The sequence below is a fragment of the Apodemus sylvaticus genome, chromosome 4 (genome assembly GCF_947179515.1).
Source record: "Apodemus sylvaticus chromosome 4, mApoSyl1.1, whole genome shotgun sequence".
Lineage (NCBI taxonomy): Eukaryota > Metazoa > Chordata > Mammalia > Rodentia > Muridae > Apodemus > Apodemus sylvaticus.
In genome coordinates this window covers 136,860,643-136,879,624 of record NC_067475.1, presented here as the reverse complement: position 1 = coordinate 136,879,624, position 18,982 = coordinate 136,860,643, and the positions used below count along the sequence as shown (strand labels likewise).

The following is an 18,982-nucleotide window of genomic DNA, read 5'->3' as shown; positions in this document are numbered from 1 at the left end:
GCTCCAAATAAAGCCATTCTGGGCAGTCACCATTGCACAAATACAGAGCTCGAAGATTTAGACATGCAGCCAAGGTTAACCTGAGCAACAGCACAGGACACATCATAATGGAGTTTTTGATGACAGGCAACAAGGTTTGTAATTTTTGTAGTCATTTATTGCTGTGTGTTCAGGATCAAGTACAGGGCTCTGCATATGCTAAGCCTCCACCACCGAGATTTATTATTTTAAATTGTATGCGTGTTCATGCATGCTCGTACACTTGTGTGTGTGCATGATGCCTGTGGAGAATGTCAGAAGTGCTGAACCCCCTGGAGCTAGCGTTACTGGTGGTTGTGAACCTTGGGTGGGTGCTGGGAAATGAACTTGGGTCACCTACAAGAACAGTATACTTGTTTTACTGCTGAGCCTGCTATAATTTGTAACGATGGGTCTCTGAGGGTTACTGGAGCTGCCAGAAAGGACTCCATGAAACAAGTACATTTTGAAAGGACTGAGAGGATAGAAACGTGATGGGAGAATTTTGAACCAAGACTGGAACCCATTCATCTCTCCTTAGGGAACAGTCACTTGGATGGAATTTAAATCTGGCATATGTATCACCAAGGATACCCTTGGAAAACAATATATACATATAAAATTAGCGTCAGTGTTGCTAAATTTCCTTCCAGAAGTCACAGACCTGAAATCCAGCAGTGGGGAACCAAATGGGGGATGATGGGTTGGACTGAGGCAGGGGGATCACCAGGAGTCAAGATTAGCTTGGGATACAAAGTAATACTCTGTTTTAAACAACAATGACAAAAAAAAAGTAATTATCCTTTCAGAGGTGTGCAGTTTTTGTTCCCACCAGCAATGAGTATGAGGGTGTTTCTCAAGCCTGGACTAATTTGACAAATCTTTTATCAGCTGCAAGATGAGAAACAAATCTCACTGATTTGATTGAGATCTTACTGGATAGGGAGGAGCCAAGACACATGTCTAATACTTGCCTCTGAATCAATCTGAGGCAGAGAAATTTAGTAACATCACCAAGGACTTTAAGGATCGTCTTATCTGGAGAGTCTTACAGAATGCTTTGGGTTTACAGCTTCTGGGTATCATAAAGAGAGCTATGCTTTGGTAGTATGATATACATAGTTAGGGAACCTCAACGGAATACCTGTGCTGTAAGAATAGAACTAAACCTCAATGTAGGGATGGGTGTTTTTTTTTTTTTTTTTTTGAAGACAGCATCTCATGTAGCCAATGCTAATTTTGAGCTCCTGAACTTGTTTCCATCTCCTCATTCCATGGGTTATTTATTTATTTACTTTTTTTTTTTTAAAGGAAATGATAGAAATGAGAGTACACGCCACGGGACACATTCTATTTGCACATTATTAAGTCCCCCCCCCCCCAAATTATTTTATTTTGAAGAATCCACAAGCAAGGGCAGGACTTTGTAGGTCTGCGCATGGGTCCTCAAATCAGGCCACCGAATGTTCAGTGTTCGACAGGGGACCTTGAGTCATACGAAGACATTGTAAAGCCGGAGAAAAATAGACATCCTTATCTTACAGGGTGGTGGTAGGGGGAGGAGGAGGTAGAATTTCCATAGCCTCTACTATTGCAAAATATAGGGAAACATAACTCTTCCGTCTCCAGACCTCGATGGATTCTAGTGTCTTTTATAGATCTTTGCTTGTTTAAAAAAAGTGAGAAGCAAGAACCTGAGAGCGAGGCGAGGCGACACCCGAGTCCCACCCACCCCTTTCAGATCTATGGGGAGGTCGCGCTGTCTTTTTTTTTTTTTTTTTTTTTTTTTTTTTTTTTTGGTGCGGGCTTCCCAGGACCTGATCCTGGGCAGCTGGAGATTACATCTCCGAGGTGGGGCCCACGGCGGGTCGGGAGGCGTGCTTGGGGACCCCGGGCCTCCCCTGTTCCCACTCCTGCGTCCCCGCCCGCGCGGCATCCCCCTCCCCGGCGCTGCGGCTGGCGCGCGCCCCGCCTGACGCTGCAGCTGGGCCGGCGACTCGCCATTGGATTAAAAATAGCAGCTCCCGCCCGCCGGCCCGCTGGGGCAGGGGCCGAGCCACCCTAGCCTGAGCCGATCCTCAGCCCGCGGCCGCTGCTGCGTCCAGGTCCTGCTCTCAGGCTGCGCCGCGCTCCTCCCTAGGCCCGCTGCGCTCCACGGCCATGCAGCGGCGGGGCGCCTTGTTCAGCGTGCCGGGCGGCGGGGGGAAGATGGCTGCAGGAGACCTGGGCGAGCTGCTGGTGCCTCACATGCCCACGATCCGCGTGCCCAGGTCGGGGGACCGCGTCTACAAGAACGAGTGCGCCTTCTCCTACGACTCCCCGGTAAGGAAGATCCACCGCGCAGTCGCGCAGCCGGCCTGGGAAACAGGGTGGCGCGCAGGGCAGGGGACCCGATGAGCTGCGGGCCCGGGACTTTTTCTCCACTTGCTGTTTCTCCTCCTGCTTTGGCTCCCCGGCACCGAGTGAACGCCCCCGGACTGCGGCGGTCGAAGTCTGGGTCTTCTGGGCCCTTCGCTCCGCTAGCGTGTGGCCAGGCTGCCAGGGCCCCGGTCGTCAGCATTCTGCCCAAAGCCCCAGCCGGCATCGAGAGACGGGCAAGCAGGAGTTAGACCAGGGTTCTGAGCTGCTCTCGCGGGTGACACAGGGTGGGGACCTACGTGGTAGGTGAGAGTCGCGGCACGCACAGCACAACTCTCTCTCTCTCTCTCTCTCTCTCTCTCTCTCTCTCTCTCTCTCTCTCTCTCTCTCTCTCTCTCTCCCCCCCCCCCCCCCCCGAAGTCTTTTCTTGCCCACGGTTTCCCACCGCGGGACAATGCTGATGGCCTCTGAGCTCTCCTCTCTCTCCATTTCCCATGCTATTCCTTTGCTGGCCATTGTCAGATCCGGTGGTCCCGTCAGGGCAGCAGAAATAAGGGGTCTGCCGCTGGCTTGTGATGGCGCCCTAAAGCCTTACTCAAATCTTTCCCTTCTAAGCGAGTCACTGGGCTGACGTGCGCCATGTGAATTATTAAAAGTTCACTCCCGATTCGTGACCCCGCAGGAGGAGGGGAAGTTATGAGGCACCCTGGACTTCCACCAGGGACACTGGGGGAGGTTTCTAACCCGGTGGGCCATGAGGTTGTGGAAGCGTGCGAGGCAGAAGCAGGGTGAAATGCCCCCTTCAGCAGTCAAAATGGGCTTCGAAGTGACTCAGCTGTCTGGCGGCTATCTGCCTTTTTGAGGACCAGGTTATTTTTATCCTTCCAGTTTGGATCTCATATGTCACCCAGCAGATCTCAGGGCATCGCGAGGTGCATGGGTTGGAGGGAGAGACAGGTTTCACAGAGGTTGTCCAACATATTTTATTCTTAGAGAATAGAGCGTTATGGGGGGGGGTGTCGACCCTAAACGAGAGGCAAAATCTCAGAAGTTTCCTTTTTTTTCTTTTTTCTTTTCTCTTTAGTCTGGGGGTTGGTTGACTTGGAGTGGTTTTTGAGGCTTATTTTGTTTGGTGTACTTTGTGGTTCTGGAGTTATCATCTTCTCTGGGATTGTTTAGTTTTTCTCTTATGCTATTCCAGATGATCTGGGGGAGGTCAAACCTAACTAACTTGTTAATTATTTATTTTTCATATCTTTAAAACAGACCCGGGTAGAGTGGAACGAAAGGTTACATTTAATAGTTGGCACATTTTGAACACATTACTCGCGGTGACCATCAGCATGGCCATTGCATCCCAGTCCCTACGAGGTTCTTGGAAAGACTGTTGTTGTTGTTGTTGTTGTTGTTGTTGTTTAATTCAGGTAGTGTGGACCCTGTGGACTAGGCTACAAGAAAATATCCTCGCCCCCAGAGTGGGGCATGGCTAGCGGAAGGTGGCTTAAGTTCTCAGGACACACAAAATGGCTTTCTCTGTGGTGGACTGGTTGCTTCTTGAGCTTTGCTGGCAAACTGGTAGTGGAGAGCAGGCGTGAGGACCAGTCGACTGTTGAAACCGCTTCCCACAGATGCGGTTTTCTGTGTGCGAGAACAGCCCTCTAGGAGCTGACGATTTCATGCATGTTGCCGTGTTCCTTGGTTCTGCTTACAGGCTACGAATCATCCTGTTTCATTATCTGTATTTCAGGGAAGATGACGAGGTTTTATAATGAATCATTTAAAGGCATGGCGCTTGATAATGAAAAGTTTTTTTCTTGGGGGGACTTCAGTTTGTTGAGGATCCAGTGATTTTTGAGCACTTAGCACCAGCTCACACACATGAGAAACACAGTTGGATGGTGTCAAACACAGCAGACCCTTTAATTCATAAGTGTTGTGGGACTTTGAGGGGAAGGTCAAAAAACAATGACATTGGGGTGAGGGTAGACATTCTCCTTTCAGACTGATTTGAAAAAGCTCATGGCTAGAGCTGTAGAGGATAAAATAGATGGATATTCTAAGTGAGGGGAGTTATATGGTCCAATTGCAAAGCACAAATATTTCCTTCTTGTTTGCCTATAATGTATTGCAAAACAAAAAGACCAATTTGGTCATGTTTTCTAGCTGCTACGATAAAGACTGATTTGGCCATAGTTTTCTAGATGCTACGATAAAATCCCTACAGGAACAGCCATGGAGAGGCAAGGTTTAAGTTGGCTCACTGTGAAGTCCATGTTAGAGGGGAGAGGATGGTGGAGCAGCTAGTAGTGTGTGGTGCTCAAGGAGGCAGAAGGCTCAGGTCAACACCAGAGGCAGATATAACCCCCAGTGACCCATTGCTACTAGGCAGACTACACCAAAGGTTCTGCCACCTGACCTCCTAACAGTACTACCACCTGGGGCACGCGGTGGGGCAGGGCAACGGGGATGGAACTCAAATCATAGCAGCAAAGAAGATGTAAGTTCAGGACTAAGAAAGGAGTAGGAAGAGAATCTTGAATTCTGAAAAAGTACTTGAATATATAGAAAATCAATTATATATACACATATATATGTATACACACATAAATATGCAAATTTTTTAGCTTGCTCGTGGTTAGGGGGCTCCATGCACTTGAGCAGAGACCCCACAGTAGTGGGAGCTGGCTTTGTACATGCTAACGTCATACCCTAACACTGAACCTCATCTTGGTGTAGGTCCTAATACATGTTAGACAAGTACTCTGCCAGGGAGCTATATCCCCACCTATCTTTTTATGTCCCCTATATCTTTTTATAATTTGAAATAGGCTCTTTGAGACAACTTGAAATTATTCTGAACCCTGGGCTGACCTTGAACTTGGGATTTTTTGTACCTCGGTCTCTTCAATAGCTGGATCACAGGTCTGTGCCATCAGCCCAGGCTTAGAAGTCTGTTTTATTTTTAAATGAAATTATTTAATTGATGTGTGTGTGTGTGTGTGTGTGTGTGTATGAGAGAGAGAGAGAGAGAGAGAGAGAGAGAGAGAGAGAGAGAGAGAGAGAGCTAGCTGCACCCACATGAGTCATGGCTTGCTTGTTGAGCTAAGAGGACAACTTGCAAACAGAAAAGGAGCCTTTTCTCCTGCCATCGACTGAGTTTTAGGGGTTGAATTTAGGTCCTCTGTTTAACTGGCTCTTGAACGCTGCTTTTAAGTAACATGATTTCATGTGCATTATGGTTTGAATATGAACTATCCTTTCCAGGTTCACGTGTTCTTATTCCCCAGCTTACGGTATCGCTATTTTGGGAGATCCTGAAGACTTCAGGACATTAGATCTAAGAAAGGAAGTGAATTTCTGGGGTGGGTCTTTGTTGGGTGTGTTGTTCTCGCTTCCTTCCTAGTTCTCTCTGCCACCGTCTGCCACGAGGTAGGGAGCATCTCTTCCACATACTCCCACTACTGTGGGGTCTTGGTCAAGCCCATGGGGCCACCTGACCAGGAGTAAGAAACCATAATCCCTCCCGTCCAGTTGTCCCCTCCGTCGGCAGTTTCCATCCAGGGTTGGAAAGTAGCTATTGCAAAGAAAGGTTGGAGGAAGACAGTCCGAGGCCTTTGTATCACGGAGGCTCCAGGCCCTTCGCACGTCGGAGCTTTGCAGGCTGTAGTGAGCCGGACAGGGTGAGACCCGTCTCAGTACCTCCGAGCTCCTTCCCTCCCTCAGGTGTCTAGTACGGAACAGATGACAAAGACACACTTAGTCCCCTACCATTTTGCTTTTGCCCAGGTCTAGTCTCTGGCCTCAGTGTGTTCAGTTCAATTCCTCTTGTCTTGGGTCATCTCGTGACATCCGTAATGTTCTTCCTAGTGGAGCTGGACCTCAGATACCGCGTGGTGAGGTGAAGGGGGTGGGGACTGTGCTGAGTCCCCTATCTATTTAGTGCCTCCACACCCCCAACACGGCTCTGTCTGAGGTCGAGTCGCTCCTTCACGCTGTGTGCTTTGTACTTTTCTGTTTGTGGTCTAGTGAGGCTGGTCTGTGGCTTCTCACTGCAACAGTCATTTCCTTGTCTAATACCGCTTTCTCCTCGTGTTCATTTATCAAGGCGCGTTTTCATCCACTTCTGATTCCATCCTGTCCTTGAGGGCCTACCCTGCAATGTCTGTGGCATATACAGACACCTGCACTTAGATACCATCTCTTCCACACTGGCTTTCTTCCTGTTTATTTCATCCCTTTAATTCTTATTTTTGAAGCATTTACTAGGTGTGAAGTCTTGGATGAAGCAGGAGGTTCTGTTCAGGACACATTACTCTCCTCTGATTGCAAAGTGAGATTCTTGTCTATCCCTTGTCGTCTTAAACTTTTTTTTTTTTTGGTTGTGACAAACTCCATGATAAAACCCCTGTTGTGGTTTGTGGTTGAGGGCATAGTCCTTTGAGGTGGCGGGACCAGTCATGGTGGCAGAAATTGGAGGAAGTTCATCCCCTTACATCCACAGGCAGGAAACAGGGAGGTGAACACTGGTGTGCAGTTACTTTCCCCCCTTTTTTAAGTCTAGAAAACCCAGTGGCCAGGATAGTGTCTCCTCACAGCACTGGACCCAACCGAGACCCTTCCCCGTCCCCCTCCCCCCCCCAGCCCTCTGCCAAGCCATGGAGACGTTTGTCTCCTAGGTGATTCTGGGTCCTGTCAAGTTGACAGTGAATGTTGACGGTCACCCTAGCCTTATCTTGGATCACTGCAAAGAGCAGGCTTCAGAACAGGCAGCTCGTTTTGGCGAGCTGTCTCAGGGAGGGGCAAGGGACAGCAACAAGAAGGAAGGGAAGCCCTGGATTAAGCCTCTGCAGCTGGTAAGGCGACTCAGGGAGGGGAAGCTGTGGAATGCACCTCCAGAGGGGGAGGGTATTTATCTTCTGTCCTCCCCTCCCCCCCCCCCCCCCCCCCCCCCCCCGCTGCGGGAGTGTGGATCCTGGACACGCCCTCACTTTCCAGCTCAGCATTTGTTCTGGAAGTCCTCCTCAGCATCCCGGGGGTTCCCGGAGAGGAGCCGCTCTGCTCCACAGCTCCCTTCCAGTAGCAGGACTCATGTGAAGAAGGAACTTCCATCTCCCAAGGTTCTCAGATGGGGACATCATGGCTGATTCTCTGTCTCCCCAGGAGTCTTTGTCAAATTCTCTCGGAGAAGGGCCTGGTAGTCAGGCCCTACTTCTGCTAACCAGTGAAGGTGTGAGAGTGCACTTGCTTGTGGGAAAGCTTAGTGTTGGGGGTTTGGTAAATCTTCCTGAGCTTGTCCAAGTGTCACCACAGGCCTGCTGCAGTGTCAGGCATTGCCTGGAACTGTTAGAAATGGGAGTTTGGGGAGTTTTTGCTTCCCAACCCGGATCTTCTGAAACAGCAACGGCATGAGAGATCAGTTATTTTGTCTTTGAAGACAGTGTCCCAGGGGCTGGGGAGACAGCACAGTCGGCGAGGTAATGCCTCCGTGCAAGTGTGAGAACCTTCGTTTGGATCCCCAGACCTCATGTAGAAGGCGGGGTGGGGTGGGGGTGGGGGGAGGGGGGCATGGTGGCGTGGGTCTGCCATCCCAGTGCTGGGGAGACAGGAGGATTCCTGGGGCTTGCTGCTCAGCTGGTCTAGCTAAATTGTCCAGCTCCAGGCACAGGGAGAGATCTTGTCTCAAAAGATAAGATAAGGAATGGGTATGGAAGACAGCTAACCTCTGACCTCCCTGTGCGTATACCATGCACTTGTACCGTGCCCACCACGTAAACCCCACACATATGCTCATGGATGCATACCCACATGCATGAACACTGGTGAACCCACATGCATGAATACATACCGGCACATACAAACACAAACTCACACGCAAACACATATAGACACATACTTTTAAACAAATGTCTTTCATTGGCCTATGTTAATTCTGTATAATAATGGGTCTCGTTATGACATTTTCATGGCATATATAATGAATTTCAATCATATCACCTCATTGTTGCTTCTTATCCCCCTCTAGCCTGCTGATCTCCCCTTCTCCCAAATTAGTCCCCTTCTGTTTTCATATTCTGCAATGCCACTTCTGCCTCTACAATTTTGGCTATTCTAGTTACCTCATATAACTCATGTAACAATGGTGTGTGTATGTGTGTGTGTGTGTGTGTGTATGTGTATACGTGTGTATAAATATGTGTATGTGTGTATGTGTATTTGTATGTGTGTGTATATGTGTGTGTATGTGTATGTATGTATGTATGTATGTATGTGTGTGTGTGTGTGTTTGTGTGTATAGGTATGTGTGTGTGTATGTGTGGTTTATTCTACTTAGGTCTCTATCCATTCTGCAGCATATATCAGGATTTTTTTTAAAGGCTGTATTCCATTGTGCAAACATACTTCTTTCATTTGTTCATTTGTTCATTTGTTCATTTGTTCATTTGTTCATTGGATTGCTTCTCCTTTTGGCGTCTGTGAATTATGCCACGACAAACAGCCATCTGTCTTTTCTAACACTCCATCCTGTCAGTCACCAGATCTGGAGTCACCTCTTCTCTTCCTCACCGGCCAAGGCCCAAGCCCTCATCAGCTTTTGGTGGGCTCTTCCAGAAGCTTCTTAACCAACAGCCTTGTTTTCCTTCCAGTTTCTCGATGCCTGTTTGATACCATTTTCTGCTCAGAACTGCACAGGGTTGCTAATCAGATGACTCTGCCTCATTGCCTCAGTTTACCTGGGTGACCCACCTGACTTGTGTTAGCTCCAGGTGCCTTCCAGGATTAGGAGTTCCATACCTCACTCCTGCCTTACTTGGGCTCTTTCTGCTAGAGTACCTTCTCTGTCACCTCTCCCCTGGTGACCCAGACATGCTTCAAAGCTGGCTCTGGTGTTGGCTGTGAGGTCCCCTCCCCCCAAGCTGGGCTGGGCTCTTCCTTTCTTTTTTCTCCCCTGTTTTTATGCCACTTTCTCTTTCATTTTTTCTTTTGGTCGCTGACCTAGGTAGGATGCAGATTTTCCAAACTGTGAAATATGTGAGTCCAGAATAGAGACTCGAAGGGAAAAGAACAGGAAACTAAACGTTACACCACTTAAAATAAGTCTGTGTTACTAATCCTGAATCTTTTTCTCTGATTGCTTATTTCTAAGGCCCTGAACATATGCTTTGGAATAAAAAACATTACTAAATTGCCAATGCGGTGCTCTAATTTTGCCATATTATTGTTCAAGTCCTAAGTTTGCCCCTTAAGCTGCCAGGGAATGGTGTCTTGGGTGTTTTGTGTGCTGTGATTCCAGACACCCCCGGGGCTTTGTAGAATCCACCCTATGGCATTCCCAGAGGAGAGGACCAGAGGCCAGGCCTCCGTGGATGCCAGCAGGATTGTGCTGCCATTCATGCTGAGTGCTGTGTGATTGGTCACAGACCCCCTTATCTGTAGGCACAGTGATGGGAACAAGAGCGGGAACTATAGTAATGACATGAGCATGATAGACCTGTGCATGCCCAGTCCTGGCCTGAGACAATGCCGGGGATGCAGGAGAGTGTGTGTTTCCAGTGACAGGAGTCAAGATCTTTGGGTTCAGTGAGTAGAGTACTTGCCCAGTATGTCACACAGCTTTGGTCTGTTTCAAGAAATGCACAAAACTGGGTGCAAGTGCAAGCTTGAAATTCTAGCACTAGAGAGATGTAGGCAAGAGGATCAGGGGTTCAAAGTCACCCTCTGATAGATGTTGAGTTCAAGGTCAGCCTGGACCACCTCCATTTTGCTTGGAGTCCCTTCTCATTTAGACCCCTCTATCCAGCCTGCACTGGGGAGGTGACAGTGGTGGAAGTGTGTCCATGGAGGAGACAGAGGTCCAAGGGGAGGAGGAAAGTGACAGATCTTCATTCTACTTTAAATGTGTCCATTACGGACCCACCCAGCATCGGGGGCTTTAGGGGACTTCTTCAAGGCTCAGAGGCCAGGGGTGGGGTCTGGGGGTGTGGTAGTGCTTAGTTTGAGTACTCTAGACTTGAGGGGGTGGGACCACCTCTGTGATCCTTGAATTTGTCACCCATTTCTTGGAGGAGGCACTGTCCATTGTATCCTTGTCACCTTTTTCCCCCTGACTGGCTCAAGCTCAGAGACCCTCAGGCAGGAGCCTGGGGTAGTAATTCCTCCAGAAGTTAGACACGTGAGCAGGCTCTTGCCAGCTGTTCTGGGCAGAATACACGTGACTTAACACCACCCTGGAATAGATTTGCTGTGCATACAAGCAGCTCGGAGGTAGAAATGCCTTAAAAGACACTTGTAATTGGCTGCAATTATGTAGACTCTCCCAGTAACACCAAATGCCCTCCCTGAACTGGCTAATTCTTTGGGTGTGACTGCGGAGGAGGCATGACCTGGCCATAGATATCTGTTCCCGGAAGTTCTTAGAAACTGTGTTGTTGGTCTGCTGAAGGGATCAGAACATTGATTGGCCAGGAGGAAGGAGAATAGAAGAGCAAGGATGTGGGGATGAGGGAGGGAAGGGGGACAAGGGGCTCATGTGCATGTGAACAGTCACTTGGGGGTCACTGTATCGGATAGCAGGACTCCAGCCTGAGCCTCTGTGGTGGGCTTCAGTGAGTGTGAATTCTCTCTCCATTTGATTTCTGGACATAGCAGATGAGGGCACAAAGACTGAGGGCATTGCCAACCTTTCAGGTAGTTCAGAAGCATCTCCCATGCTGCTCGGTCCATGGGGTCTCGGAAACTGGCCGAATAGGGCAAGTTCAGCCAGGAGAGGCCAGTTTGCAAGCATGCCCGGCAATCAGTCACCCTTTGACATTTGAGAAGGGCGCACCTTCCTTCTCGTTACAGGAAATCCTGGCAGAGTGCCCGGCACAGGCCCCTCACTGGAGCCCCGTGGCTGTCCCTGTCCTGTCCCCCTCCACCTTGAATGCAACAGCCCGGAAGGAAAAGCTGCTCTTTTTTTTTTTTTTTTTTGCAAGCCCTGGCAGCGACTGCTGTGCTTGCCGACAGCCGCCCACCCAGCTCCTGCCAGCAAAATGACATCTGCTCCATAGACACACTAGGCAGCCTTGGGGATCAGGCTAGCCTGGGTTCAGTCTAGCCCCTTCTTTCAGTTGCCATGTGACCCCAGGAGGGGCTTCGTTTCTGTATATATATATATGTGGGAGGTTTGGGTCCCCAGCCTAGGACCTGTGTTATTCTGCTGCCTGCCATACCTCGATTCCTGCTGCATAGACCTGTCTTAGTCAGTGCTCTGTTGCTGCAAAGAGACACCATGACCATGACAATTATTATTATTATTATTTGGTTTTTTGGATTTTGGTTTTTTTCGAGACAGGGTTTCTCTGTGTAGCCCTGGCTGTCCTGGAACTCACTCTGTAGACCAGGCTGGCCTTGAACTCAGAAATCTGCCTGCCTCTGCCTCCCAGAGTGCTGGGATTACAGGTGTGAGCCACCACCGCCCGGCAGCAACAATTATTTTTAAAGAAAGCATTTAATTGGGGTTGGCTTACAGGTTCAGAGGTTTAGTTCATTATTAGCATGGCCGGAAGCATGGGTGCATACAAGACCGACATGGTGATGGAGAAGTTGAGAGTTATACACCTGGGTCCACAGGCATTGGGAAGAGAGTGATACTTGGCCTGGCATTAGCTTTTGAAACCTCAAAGTCCAACTCCAGTGGCACCAACCCTAACAAGGCCACACCTACTCCACTAAGGCCACACCTCTTAATCCTTGCAAGTAGTGCCACTCCCCAAGGATTCAAACATATGAGACTATCGGGGCTTTGTATTCAAACCACCACAGTACCCATGATCTTTGGTCTGTGCTTTTCTCATATGTGTGTGTGTGTGTGTGAGACATGTGTGCCTGCACACGTGCATGTGCGGCATGTACCCGTCCGTGTTCCCTCTGAGCAAAAGGTGATGTAGCCCTCACAGGACCGTGTCTTGGGCTTGGTAACCACAGGCACGGTGTACTTAGTGATCTTGTGAGGAGTTGGGCCCTCAGTGAGAATCACAGGCCTTAGCATTTGCTGGCTCTTTGCTGGGAACCCATTCAGCACTGCTCACACGTGTATCAGTCTAGCAAGATGTGCTTTCATGGGCTTGCCTGGAAACCCACTTCTCACGGTGAACAGAGTCTAATCAGTGGGCAGTTTCATCCTGAACCCAACTCTTTTAAAGAATAAAATGAGGGTCTTGAGAGATGGTTCAACTGATAAAGAATAAGGCTTGCCTTTGAGCCTCAGAATCCACGTTTTAAAATAGCCTGGCACGGCTGGTGGAGGTGGCTCAGTGGGTACATGCCTGAGTTTGGATCCCAGGTCCATGTACAGTGGCTGAGGGTGTGTAGCGCAGGAAGGACAGAGACAGGTAGCTCCCGGGTGGGTGCACGCTGGCTAGCCAGCCGGGCCTACTCAACAAGTCCCAGGATGGTGACAGACTGTCTAAGGAAAAGATGCATGGAGCCTGAAGACCAAGACCCACAGTGGACACAGCCAACGTTTGGTTTCTACATGCGTGTGCGTACACGCAAAAGAATGCACGCAAGCATGAACACACATGAAGAAGGATACAATTAAGCTAAGATGTTGAGAAAAATGAAATGATGAGATTTGTAGCTAAATGGATGTGCCTGGGGACAGTTATTCTGAGTGAGGTCACCCAGACTCAGAAAGACAAATGTTACACATCTTCTCCCATCTCTCTACGTTAGTTTTGAACTTTCAGATATGTGCATTTGGAGGACCCACAGAAGTCAGGAATTTAGTCAGGGGCTTTTGGGTGGTTTCAAGGGGGAGGAGATAGAACAGAGCAGTAGAAAGGGATAACGGTGAATAACAGCAGGCAGGTTGGAGGAGGGATATGGGCACGGAGAGCCAACACTAAATACATTCTGAAAAAGCCACATGGAAACCCACTAATAGACTTGCGTGTGTGTGTGTGTGCGTGCATGTGTGTGTGTGTGTGTATGTGCGTGCGTGCATGTGTATGTGTGTGTGCGTGTGCGTGTGTGTGTGTGTGTGTGTGTGTGTGTGTGTGTGTGTGTGATTATGCTGTAATGGATCCCGGGTGTAGGGGAGAGACTATACTTCTCTTTTTGAACTTATGGCCCATGGTGTCCCACAAACACCAAACATAACAGGCTATTGCCAGTTCTTGGCTACTCTCCTGAGTTGGTGGGACCCTGTTGCTTAAGCTACTACCTACTTGAGTAACAGAAGATGGAGCCATTAAGTTGGTACTGACCTAGCTTCATCCCTACTGGGTGGATTTTATTGTACTAGAAGGTGCTCTGCAGACAAGCAGATGAGAAAAGTCCTCCTCACTTTTATCTGGTTTTGAATCCTGAAAGTCACAGTACTGAGTGGCTTGACAAGATACAGCCCCTGGTGCCATAGTGGGACACACGCTTTTGGGGAGTCACCAGCCACTTTCTGATTGTTTCTAAGGCCTGCCCCATGCAATACAAATCTACACATGACAGTGTAAGCATGGCCAAGAGCCATGACTAGATAGGCTAGCCCCCAGGCGAGACCCTAATACTATTATTATTAGATGGACATAGTATGAACTATAAAATGAGTTCTGATGACTCACCGCTACAAAGCCAGTGCATTTCTCAGCTCTCCTCAGAGAAGCTCCTCCTGGCGACAGATTTCAGTGAGCACAGAGACCCTCAACGGGTCACCATGCGGAGAGTAAGAGACAGTGGAGCGCTCAGCTCTAAATGAGACACACAGCTCACAACTCTCCCTTTGAGGCTCAGGGAATTTTGTGGTGCTGGAGATGGAGTGCTGGATAACTTGAGAGAAATGATGCATTCTGGATACGACAGGGCAGTTGCACGTATGACTTCACAGAATACACAGAACCTGGGAAAGCCAAAGCCAGACAAATCCCAGTGTGGCGGGGAGGAGGTGGGCAGAATGTCATCACTGGCTGAGGAGCCTTTAGTGTTGACAGCTGCCACAGAGGAGGAGTTATCTTTCTTTAATGGCGTCGCCACTGGTAGGGCCATCACACTCTAGGGCATGCCTCCCAAGACTGGGCAACACTAACTGGGCTGGATGGCTTAAATGAAGAAGAAAATTCTAAATTTGGTGGCTAGGGAGGTGAGGGCAGGAGTGAAGATGGTTAAAATACGTTGTATGGAAGTCTCGAAGAATCAGTAAAATATTCTTAAACTATAAATAAGTTAAGCTAAGAAATGACCAGGGAGACCAGGGAGGTGGTTTCCCCTTTTAAACCTGGGAGCTACATGTTTGGGTTTTAGATTTACTTTCAGTGTCCTCAGCCAACTATGGCTGTCATCACCCACGGCCCTGGGAGCATCCTAGTAGCTCTGCTTTGTGCCCTGTGCTGTCACGCTTCCCAGCTGCTGCCGGTGACAGCATTCTCACTGCTCAGAACACCCAGAGTGGGGACTGGTTTCATAGGCGATAAAAAAGTATCTGACTCCTTAGTGACCTGGTAAACATGAGGCACCGAGGCCTGGTTCTTGTGCTGGGGAGATGGCAGAGTGACCTTGTAAATGTGGTGGGATGGAGGCACTTTCCATTTTAACTACTTCCGGTGGCTTTTAATCTGAACCAAAGGGAAACAGAGCTCTTCTCTTGTTAGTGGGGCCTCTAGAGCTGGTGTCTGAAGGTCTCTCCTCCTCTTCCACCGTCCCCTCCTGTCTCCGGCTCCTGTAGCACCTGGATTTCTTTTGCTATGTTTTCTTTTTTATCTGTCTGTTTTTGAGACAGGATCTTGAGCTTCTTGTGAAGCCAGGGATGGTTTTGAACTGCTGATCTTCTCATCTCTTCTTCCCAAGTGCTGATCTTCTCATCTCTTCTTCCCAAGCGCTGGGATTATAGGTGGTGCTGGGACTTGAGCTACATCCCTATTGTCCGTTTTGTTCATTAAAGAGCTTTGAAGATCAGTTTGGCTTGCTGCTCTTCTAGTTAGGCTGCTTATCTTTCTTTGCTTGCCTGGGCTCTTGTGTGTGTGTGTGTGTGTGTGTGTGTGTATGTGTGTGTGTATGCAGGTGCCTATAGACACCAGAAGAGGACATCTGGTCCCCTGAAGTTGGAGTTATAGGACACCATAGGCTACCCAGTGTGGGTTCTGGGAACTAAATCCAGGTCCTCTGCAAGAACAGCCAGTGCTCTTATTTGCTGAATCATTGTCCAATTCCAATTTCTATTCATTTTAAATAAAGGAACAAATCTATGTCCTATGAGTAAACAAATAGAAAATGCCAAGAGGGCCGAGGAGCTATCCCAATCGAAGACCTGAGTTCGAACCCCAGAACTCATGATATATGTATAAAGGCAAGTGTGGTGGTACACACTTATAACCCCAGCAGTGGGTAAGCAAAGACAGGTGGATTCTGGAGCTTGGTAGCCACCCAGCCTCGCTTACTGGTGAGTTCAGACTCCCGAGAGACCCTTTCTCCATCAAACAAAAGACTGTGTGAAAAGAACTATTTTTAAAGTTGATCTCTGGCCTCCACATGCACATGTGTACACTTGCACAGGCACCCCTCTCCCCGTGTACTTGGACATGTATCACTGCATGTCCTCTCACAGATAAAAGAATGTAAAGAAAACAATCCCACATTATCTCCCTCTCACATGAAGAAAATGTCTCATGCCAGAGGTTGTATGTTGTGTATGCTATAGTATATACACACAGTTTGGTTATTTTCTTTCTTGTGGGGCTAGCATCTGCGTTTGTATCCCAGGCTAGCCTTGGACTCTCAGACATCGTGTCTTAGCCTCCCCAGTGCTGGAATCACAACCACCTTTGCTGATTACCTTTTCTTTGCAGGAAAATCACTACACGCAGGTTCCCTCAGTATGTGCTCTTAAGTCTGTTGTTATGACTGACGTTTCAAGGATGGGTCAGGAATGAATGTTGTTACTTCATCTCATGATTCCAAGCAGCCCATTTAGTGAATTTCTTTTCTTTACTTCTCTTTTGAAGTCAGTGTTCTAGAAGATACTGTGCCCTTGTCCGTTTTGCCTTCCAAACAGAAGTGTAACAGCCTGTGGGTCAGTCTCCATCCTGTCCATGGCCCTGTGCCGACCCTGGCTCCCTGGGCCCTGCTTATTATGGTAGTGACCACTTGTTTTCCACAGGGGATGCTGGACGCGTCCCCAGCTTCCTGAGTTGTCATCCACACAGGCGGATTCTACTTTTCTGCCCGCCAGTGAGGCTCGTCTCCAGGAAAACGCCCTCACGAACAGAATTCTCTGAACACCTGCTGACTGACTATGTGGAGTGTTTTTATTGAAATGACTGCCCACTTGTGTCTTTGAGACTTGTGACCTTCACCTTTTGTGGGGGGATTCTTCTGTCTGTGTTTTAAATGGCAGACAACGGAAAAGAAATCACTTTGGGGGGGCTGGAGAGATGGCTCAGCGATGAAGAGCGTTGACTGCTCTTGCAAAGGTCCTGAGTTCAAATCACAGCAACCACATGGTGGCTCACAACCATCCATGATGAGATCTGACGCCCTCTTCTGGAGTGTCTGAAGACAGCTACAGTGCACTTACATATAATAATAAATAAATCTTTTTAAAAAAGTCACTTTGGCCCAGATGGTACTCATGAACAGCACGGGGTAATTCAGATCAGAGTACTGTCTGTGTACATGCCACACACATGTTGAGATACGCTACTTGGACCTTTGACACTGCCTGTGTAGTATTTGGTTCTGTGTGGGAGATGTCATCAGGTAAATTCATCACAGAGCTCTCTGGTCAGTCAGTCTGTCTGTCTTTTGTGTGTGACTATATGTGTCTGTAAGGTCAGCTGGAATGTAAATTATTTCCACCCACAGTTACTGTTGTTTGTCCCATAATATGTAAATGCCAACACTGGAAAGGGAAAGCGGATACTTACCTGTGCAGAGGACGGAGAGGACCGTTAACTACTGAGCCATCTCACGGGCCTAAGATTGTTTGAATAGCCATTACTTTCAGGAGCTTGTGAGAATGTAAGACGTTAATATTTTCTTTTTTACACATTTAATACCCAAATGCCTTGTGTGGTGGCACACACATGTAGTCCCAGAGGCTGTGGGAATCAGATGGGAATCAGATGGGCTGTGGGAATCAAGGCCAGCCTGAGTTCCGTGGCTAGTTTAGGGACATCTTGGATCACATAGTGAGACTCAGTATCTAAAAATGAAAACTAACGACAAACTCCTGTCTCCCCGCAGAGCCCTGAAGTTTGTCTTTGAAAAACTCTTAGCGACTTGAATTTCAGTGTTGCTGCCTTGTGACGTGTCAGCTGTGCTTTTGTGTGGATGTGAGCTTTATTCATAAGACTGTCTATTTTTCTTCCCCCTGAGCCAACTCTCCATCCCCTGCAGTGTATTTTAACAGCACACCTTTATTCTCTCTGTCTCTGTCTCTCTTTCTCTTTGTTTCTCTGTCAGTCTGTATGTCTGTATGTCTGTCATTCTGTCTGTCTGTCTCTCTGTGCATCACGCAGTGCACATGTGGAGGTCATAGGATGACCTGTAGTGTATCTGTTCTCACTTTCCATCTTGCCTGAGGTAGGGTCTCTTTTAATGGTCACTGCTGCTTAGGCCCCGGCTTGAGAGCATCCTCAGCCCCTCCTCCCTCCGCCTCCTCCTCCCTGTAGTCACACTGGGGTTACAGATGAACGCGACAGCTGCAGCCCCAGTTCTTACACTCAGATGCTTTTCTAGCACATAATTCCAAAGTTCTTCCACAGTCCTTCCCGAAATGGTCTTCCACAGCAGTATCCCATGTCTTGGTGGTAACATCTGTTTCAGTTTGGTTTCTGTTGCTCTGATAAAACACTGTGACCGAGAGCAACTTGGTGAGGATAGGGTTTATTTCACCGTACACTTCCACAACACAGTCCATCACTGAGGCAAGTCAGAGAAGAAACTCATGGCAGGAACCTGGAGGCAGGAATTGAAGCAGAGGCTATGGAAAAGTGTTGGTTACTGACTTGGTCCTGATGAGTTGCTCTCAGCCTTATTTCTTATTTATATGTTTTAAACTCGTGGTTCATTCCCCCACTCTGCTTCCTGGTGCTGGGATTAGAGCCTACTGACCTGAATTTAGATGTTAATGAGTCAAGAGGGAAGAAAGCACAGGTCCTTAGACTGGACTGCTTATTGATTCTTTGCTGGGGAGCTATGGGTAAGCTGTCTGTGGCCCTGAACTTCAGAACTATTGACAAGTCCCTAGGAAATACCTTCACAAGGGCACAGCGGCCATTTTCGGTGTCAGAGGCCAGTCTTGGCTGTCAGATGGCTGATGTCTGTGGGTGTTTATAACAGTCTTTCTTGCTGGCTCGTTCTCTCTGAGTTCAGAATTGCTCTGTTTGATTATGGGTTTTGGAACAATGCTATGAAACCCTAGAGATGGATACCCTGAGCTTGGTGCATTACATTTCTTTTTTTTCTTTTTTCTTTCTTTTTTTTTTTTTTTTTTTTTTTGGTTTTTGGTTTTTTTGAGGCAGGGTTTCTCTGTGTAGCTCTGGCTGTCCTGGAACTCACTCTGTAGACCAGGCTGGCCTCGAACTCAGAAATCTGCCTGCCTCTGCCTCCCAGAGTGCTTGGACTAAAGGCGTGCGCT

At 48.3% G+C, this 18,982-nt stretch overlaps 1 protein-coding gene across 1 annotated transcript in view; it reads left to right on the top strand.

The window, feature by feature from the left end:
• The first annotated feature begins 2,073 nt into the window (after window positions 1–2,073).
• Usp13 (ubiquitin specific peptidase 13) overlaps window positions 2,074–18,982 on the top strand; it is a 109,242-nt gene continuing 92,333 nt past the window's right edge. The window contains exon 1 of the mRNA XM_052180648.1: window positions 2,074–2,340. Coding sequence (XP_052036608.1) covers window positions 2,179–2,340 — 162 coding nt within the window. The 5' untranslated portion in view covers window positions 2,074–2,178. The remainder of the gene's footprint in view (window positions 2,341–18,982) is intronic.